Raw genomic sequence first — 7940 nt, forward strand, 5'->3', positions numbered from 1 at the left:
TTTATTAACATTCTTGAATGAACCATATAACCCCGGCCCAGCCACAAGATTATATGCTCAATATCTGGCAAGTCTCCTAACGGGCACAGAGGATGATGTTGTAACTGCTAAGCATTTCAGAACACTGGCTTTTCTTTTTGCGGTTTGCACTGCTGGTGGTTTTCTTGCCTGAGCCACCTAGATGTGTCTTGCTAATAGCCTGTCATTCCTTCTCCTGAAACAACCTCTGGCTTCCCGTACTTTGGGCCCCTCTTGCTCTCTGCTCTAGAAACACTGCATTCTGGACCATAATTACTACAATGAAGGGATGTTCCAGCGTTCTGTGCTCGATGAGGACATTTCCAGATACAGAAGTTGTGTTCTGCAATCTAACTCTACTGGCACCTTGGAAGAAATGGCAGACAAAGTACGTAATTAAGGTGGTCACTGTGGAAACTTTGCAAACTTTGCTGTGCAAAATACGGTAACTCTATCTCCCTGATGGGTTTTGTTAGGTTCCCCACCCCCCCACCCCTGAAGTACGCCTTTCTCCACTCCACTTTTTTGCTATAGCAATCAACTGCAGTAACTGTAGCCTGGTTTTAGCTGATCTTATTGTTAAATCCAACACAACAGATATTTATTGCTTGTAAGCATAGGTCATTGCAAATACAGTAAAATGCTGATTAGCACAGACCTAAAGTGTGGATAAATTATACATCATTTAAAATGCAACCAAATTTAAAGTACATCTTAAAACATCCTGAGGTTAGTCTTAGATTTGGCTTGCTCAAGTTAACAAGTCCCCTTTACATTTGGATCAAGTGTATCACTTGGATTTTATTTGCTGCAGTTGCAAATAGCGCAATGTAATAAGTTAGTTTTCTTCAATTACTGATATTTTAATGATAGTTTTATGGAATCTGTATCTTGTGCTGCATCCTGGTATCCAGTGAAATGAATCCAGAGTTATAAATGCTCTTAATAAAATAACTACATCTCTTTTTTTAAAAAAAAAACCCAGTTGTACATCTACACAGCATGACTTAACATATTGTTATCACTTGTTTCTCTTATGCTGATGGGCAGGGACCACATAGGTTAAACTTTGGGTTCTGTGCAAAGAAAATGATGCTGAAATGAAAGGTAAACCAGCTAAATCACCCCATCAGGTAAATGTCTCAAATACATCCCTAAAGCCCTATACAGTCATGCCCTAAGCATCTTGACACAATACATCAGCCCCACCCCCCACCCCGAACACTATGGCACCACAAAACAGACACTTCCAACTTAGGCAGCTTTCACAAGTCATGCCAATAAAGTATTTGAATCTATAATTCATCACGTATGTATGTTCCTGTTAATGCCAGGAAGAATGTCGAAGGAAACCACTTTTAAATGGAATGTATGTTTCAGACAATATAGAATTTGTATATAAATTCCCACAGGTGTAGGAAATGCTAATAGATCAATATTAATCAAGCACCCCTTGTTAAAAATGTGTTCTTTTAAAATGCTCATCTAGCAATGAAATTTCAAGCAAGTATTGAACTGATTTGGGCTTCAAATCCAGACTCTATTTTCAAAGTTTTTGATGCATGGAAAGATACTTTTTTCCTCTGTCCATATGCAGAGTGCTTTCGCCCTGTCACTGAATAATCACACTTGCCACAGTAGGCAAGCAAGAAGCATCACTGAAATTCCAGGATGCATTCCAACCAAGCAAAAGCACTTAGGGTGCGAAGCAGGACCACTATGGGGTGTGTGGCCTGAAGAGAGTTCCAGGGGCCAGATAGGGGGATCTTGGGGTCACTTGAGGGCCATGGGTGTGAGGCTCCCCATCCTTGGTGTAAACAGTCCATAACATACCACTCAATGAGACAGGGTAAGTGAGAAGAGACAGAAGCAGTTGGTGCACTACCATATAATTGCTCAGACTGTTCTTCTCTTGACAGGAAGGATCAGGCAAAGGATGGCTACCCCAGTGCCTCTCAATGCTTGCACATCCTTGCTCCCTAGGCTGTGCAATGGAATGACTGGGCCCCAAAGAAGCCCCCGGATGAATGAGTGAGCGAGCGAGCAAAAAGAGGAAATGGCAACTGCTTCCAAGAAGGCAAAGCTCAATCTGCTCACTCTTTTACTCTTTCTCTCTCTCTCTACAGGTGGTGAAGCACAGCTGAAGGTCAGGGAAGGAGCCACCACCTACCACTTGACCACCTTCGCTCTCCCTATAGGCAGCACCAATATGGGGACTGGGATGACAAAGAGGGTGGGTTAGTAGATAGCAGCGGCTGCTTGTGGTTCATGTCCAATCTCCTCTGCACAGTGCCAAGAGAGGAGTAGTTATGTTTTCCTTGGAGTCCCAAGGATTTGCACAGGACTTGCACACCATTCTCCGGAAACCGAAGCGGCTCACATTTTCAGTGTTCCCAAATGCTTAGCTTTGGAGCATACGGAACAGCAATTCCTCTGTGTCCCTTCCTGCACGCTTTCACCAGAGTGACCCTCAGCAGCTGACTCACCTCTTTTCACTCTGTCTCCAACCAGAACAGAAGGTGAGAAGATTTCTTCTCAGTGGCTACAAAGCTGTCATTTCTTGCTGACCGGGCAGCTCTAGGGTGTTGAAGGCAAGGACCCCACTAAAGAAATAATAGTCACAAGGTCTTTGACTCTCCCCCTGTAAACCTAGACCTCAACACCTGTGGTTACTTAGCCCTGAGACTTGCAGCCCAAAGCTCCTATACTGTACTAGGAAACGAAGCCCCACTAACAGTGGCAAATTCTGAAGACGGTGGCTACTATGCCTTTAAAACACATTTGAAGCGCATGCACACACACACACAGTTTATTAAGGAATCCTGGGCACTGTAACTCCGTGAGGGGTAGACTGCACTGCCCAGAACTCTTTGAGTGACAGAATAATAGCATCATAGAATTGTAGAGTTGGAAGGGACCCCAAGGGTCATCCAGTCCAACCCCCTGCAATGCAGGAATCTCAACTAAAGCATCCATGAATGTGCTTCGAAGGTGCTTTAAGGGTACCATGCGTCTGTACGCAGCCACAACTACAACAAACACAGTATAGTTGCCAAGACACGGGCATCATGTCCTCTCACACACCAGCCTAGCGGACTCAAAAGTTTGCTCAGCTCTCATGGTCATAACCATGGGGTTTTGGAAGACACCCCAACCCAACCCAACCCAGCCCCAAAGTGCCAGTTTAACTCTTAGCCGCAGCATGATAACGCAGCCTACCTCCTCCTCTAACGAGCTGCTTATTTGGAGGGTCTCTCTGACAAAGAGCACTTTTCTGGCGGTGCGCAAAGAGGACTACTAAAGGGAGATGACATCCCCTGCCCTGCCCCGCTGGTGGCAGACCTGGGGGCTGCTGCGCGGACCAGGATGGCATCTTCCAGCTGCGCCCTGGCGCGGCTGCCTCTGCCCCTGCAGCCAGCCGCCCATCAGCATGGAGAGAAAGAAGCGCGCGAGGGCAGCGTGGCGGGGCAGATGCTTAAAAAAGAAAAAGAAAAAAGGCGCCTCCCGCAGGGCGCCGGCACTATGCCGCTGCTACTGTTTCTCTGCCGCCGCCGCGAAAGAACCGCTGAACCAGCAGCACCTACCATCCTTTGCTTCTTGTTGTCGGACATGTCGCCGGCTTCGCGGCTCCCTCAGCTCCTGGCAGCAGTGGCGGGGTGGGGTGGCGTGGCGGGCAGGAAGGCAAGCGGCTGGCTCCCGCGGGCTTGCTGAGAAGCTGCGAGGGGAAGGGAGTAGGTATAAAAGCGGCCGAGGAGACACGTAGCACTTCCCCGGACCGCCTTTCCAGCCCACGGCTCACACCCCGCGCCCTCCGCTGGCTCCTCCCCTCGGTGCTCGCTCTTCTCCCGGCTGCCACGGGTATTTTTTTTTCCTTCCCAGTGGGGGAAAGGGCTCCGCGAGAGTATACTCACAGGAAAACTTTTCTCCTCTCGTGCCTGCGTCCTCCCCGCTCCCCCCGCCAGTGAGGACCCGCGCTTTTTTATTGTTTTAAATCGCCTCAGGCAGCGCTCGCTTAAGAAAAACGTGTTCTTGCTCCGATAGGGGACAGGACACGGTCTCACCCACGCGTTTCCCTGGCTAAAGGTTTGCAGGCTGGCGCTGGACGGAGGGGAGGTCCAACCCTCGCCAAGAATCTCACCTTTGTGCAACGAGGGGGAAAACAACAACCCCGGGCTTTCCCTCGCCTTAAACGCTGGTTTAGGGAAGCCTGAGAGCAAAATAAAGCAAAGTACAGTATGTCAAAGGACACTCTGGGCATAATAGGTGATTCTGGGCTGGGAAAAGTGGCTGCCTATTTTGTTTTAAACCCTGCTTCCCAGCCCAAAGCAGCTTGCAGAGACAGAGCCACACAGGCAAGTAAAGGCGCGATATACAGTATTAGGGATACTTGGAGGTGTTAATAGCACTTCCTTCTGGTCACCGGCAGCTGTTATCTTAGCCTAACACAGCCAGCCACATCCGCAGCACACCTTTAAAGCACTCTTATGACACTTGCAACAGTCATGGAGAATCAGCTGTTTGTTAAAGGCTTAGAGAACTACAGTTCCCAGCACCCATGGAAACTACATTCCCCAGTATTCTCTATGGCTGCTAAAGTGGCATAAGAGTGCTTCACATGTGTTCTAGAAAGAAGAAGCTGTAGAGTGGAGACATGGGCCGATTGATCATAGTAAGAATAACAACCCAAAGAGTTCTCCAACTGTGTGTTTCAACCCTACAGGCAGTGCTACCACCAGCACATTTAAAAAAAAAACACACACACACACACACACACACACACACACACACACACACAGCTTTCAGGCACAAAAACAACACACCATGGCAGCTTCAGGCAGTAGTACCATGAATTGTCCTCTGCTGCATACACTTACCTTAATTCTGCTGTCCTTCCTCGCCTCCACTTCAAGCCAACTGCATCCCTGTATTTTCTTTCACTCCAGCTGCAAAGAAGCAGCAGTGCTAGGAGAAGCTCACACACTTGAGACAATTTCCACAGGGGCTGCTCTTGTTAGCCTGTCGTTACATAAACAACAGGAAGCTTAAGGACAGGCAAATTTTATTATGGCATAAGATTTTGTGGACTGGAACCCACATCATCTGACAATTCCACTATACATAATATAGAAAAGGCAGGGATTCGGTGTTGGTTTTCAGGAATCCCTAGTATCAGAGTAGAAAGCCAACAGTGCAAGATGCATAGCCTGCCTTGGTCCTAAAGTGTTAAGTGGTGATGTGGGAAGACTGGGAACGTGACACTGAAAAAACTGAGTACGGTAGCTGTGTGTGCCATGGAGGTCCAGATGTGTGGGAACTTCAAATGTTATAATAATAATGATTTATAATAAATTATTATGTATACCCTGCCCGTCTGGCTGGGTTTCCCCATGAATTGGCCCCAAAGAGCTGCTGCAGATGCATTTAGGTGGTCCTTTTTCATTTACTGCAAGGAGAAAGGCAATTTGATTGGAGAATAAATTTATGACACCTGTTCTTTCCTCTTGTCACGTGTGTAAATAGTCAGGGCCGGCCCAAGTCATTTTGGCACCTGAAGCAAACCACAAAAGGGTGCTCCTTTCCCCATCAGGGAAGAATGGGAGAGTAAAGGTCTACATTGGGAACGGGGTGGAGAGAGAAAGCTCTATATCAGGATCTGCTGCCCCTGTGGATCCTGCCGCCTGAGGCAGTCATCTCACCTGGCCTCCTTGGTGGGCCAGCCCTGTAAATAGCATTATAGTGGGAAGGTAAAACCGGCATACATCTTGTGGTTCATTGCACTAAAATAAACCTTTTGTACAGAACAAGCAATTGCTCTGTCACACATTTTAAGTGATATAGAAGGAGAACATGCTATACTCTATTAGCAGTTGATTACATTGATAAGAAAATGTAAAACCCAGCCATAAAACGTGAATAGCTAATCCACAGAAAGGTACTTACGGTGTGATGAAATTTTTATTATGTCACACACACGAGTTTGAACCAACAACATGTTGAGAGTCTCTGTACTCATTTGGAATATAATCCATTGAGATTTGTTTGTTTGTTTGTTTATGGCTACAAATGTTAAAACTGGGCTGGAAGATCCAGCAGAAGCTTTAAGCATCACAAAGGAAATTGAAGTAAAATGTTAGAATACTATATAAGTGCTGCAACCTCAGTTAGGTACAGATAGGTAGAGAGCCTTTTTCCGAAAGCAGCACTCTTCCCACTTCCTTCCTCAAAGAACTGGAATCTGCACACAATATTTCCTGGATAACATTTCAAACTGTTGGTCACTTTTGCTAACAAATACCTAAATAGAGTGAATATGTTGGTCTGAGATATTTCTTGAACAAATAAAAACTGCCCCTCTGACAACACAACACAGCTCCCTTCTTGTAATAATGAGGATTAGTACAGATTAGTATAGATTTACTACATTTACTATTCTTGGTGTGTGTGTGTGTGTGTGTGTGTGTGTGTGTATACATACATACCTGTTTAAAGAAACCATTCTATGCTTCTGTTGTTTCAGAGGATTTACTTACACACTGTGAATTCTCTCAGGGTTGCTTTTTTCCCTACAGCTGGTGAAAAATAATATCTCCTGAGCACATATTCTCATATTTGTGACAATGAGCTTCTCTAAGACAAGAAAGAATATTCACACTTATTCAGGTATTAGTAAAAATTAAGATGGCTGGCTGGGAAACTGGGAAAAGTGGGAGTGTGTGTTACTTCCCTGCATACACACCCCAGGTCTTCTAGCAGTTCATACGTTGTTAAAAAATAAAAATAAAGTGTCCACTGGTAAGAACAAGGGAAGGGGCTTGGCCTTTTGCTTTTTTGTTTCCATGCACTGGCCCACTGACCAATGTAGTTGCTGACTGTTATTCCTAAATATGGATTGTTCTCTTAGAACAAGAAATTACAAAACCTGAAAAATGCATACTGAACACTCATAGGTAATGGAGCGAAACTGGTTTACAAACAATGGTCCAGTTTGCATGTGAAGCCGAGCTAAACTATGGTTAAGCAAGAATACATGTGTGTGCAAGTACAGGCCGTGACCATTTTGCAGGCATTCAATTGACATGTGGGAGGTTTTGGACCTGGAAGAGCGGCAGAACAGGGGTGAAACAGCAGCTAATAAATACCAGTTATCACCAGGGAGCATAATGCAACAAAAACAAACTCACACCTCAAACAAGTCAAAGGTCTGCATGAAGAGGAAAACCCAAATTGATGTTTGTTCCGACTGAGTGCTTAAGAGCGGTTTTCTCCAGGATTGGGGGGAAGCAGTGGGTCAAGAGGAAGTGGACAAACCCAAAGTGAGTGCACAGTAAATGGGCGTGTGAACACAGTCTCCACAAAATGAAACCAGAGGTCCATCTCACTGACTGGAATGGGAGTTTCCAGGTTTTTATTGGAAGCGATTCAACCTCGCCATGGATGGAAGTGAGTGCTACCCAAGGAAATTAGTGGAGAACACCAACATCTTAGTAGTGGCTGGGCAGCAGAATTCCTACTGCTATGCAAAAGTATCAGCAAAGATAGGACTTACTACTCTATTGTAATATCCCATGAGAAAAAAGATATTTTAAAATAATCCTGCCAATGAAATTCCAGTGTAAATATATTATTCCCATATTGCTGTTTTGAAGGTTGAGAGAGAGCAAGAGAGAGGTTCACAACAGCCATCCAAAATCAATACTGCAGGTTACAGGTCAAATGCTTGTGAAGTTTGTCCTTGCATAACAGGTTTTAGAAGAAAAAATAACAGGAGCTTTTTTAAAACAAAACAAAACAAAGTAAGTTAAGCATGTAAAATATACTCCTGTTTTGATGAGTTGTTGAAATACCCTTGTGTTTGCCCAAAGGAAACAAAATACTGCACTCATCTTTAAAGAGGTTTGGTTTTTTCCCCCTAGTCTGATGCT

General features: G+C 45.2%; 1 protein-coding gene across 2 annotated transcripts in view; it reads right to left on the reverse strand.

Moving 5' to 3' along the window:
- Positions 1-3758, reverse strand: part of PAPSS2 (3'-phosphoadenosine 5'-phosphosulfate synthase 2) — a 44070-nt gene extending 40312 nt beyond the window's left edge. For both annotated transcript variants that reach the window (XM_035137392.2, XM_035137390.2), the window contains exon 1: positions 3603-3758. In XM_035137392.2, the coding sequence (XP_034993283.1) occupies positions 3603-3629 (27 nt within the window). In that variant the 5' untranslated portion in view covers positions 3630-3758. The remainder of the gene's footprint in view (positions 1-3602) is intronic.
- Positions 3759-7940: the final 4182 nt, after the last annotated feature.

This window comes from Zootoca vivipara, chromosome 5 (assembly GCF_963506605.1).
Source record: "Zootoca vivipara chromosome 5, rZooViv1.1, whole genome shotgun sequence".
Taxonomy (NCBI): Eukaryota; Metazoa; Chordata; class Lepidosauria; order Squamata; family Lacertidae; genus Zootoca; species Zootoca vivipara.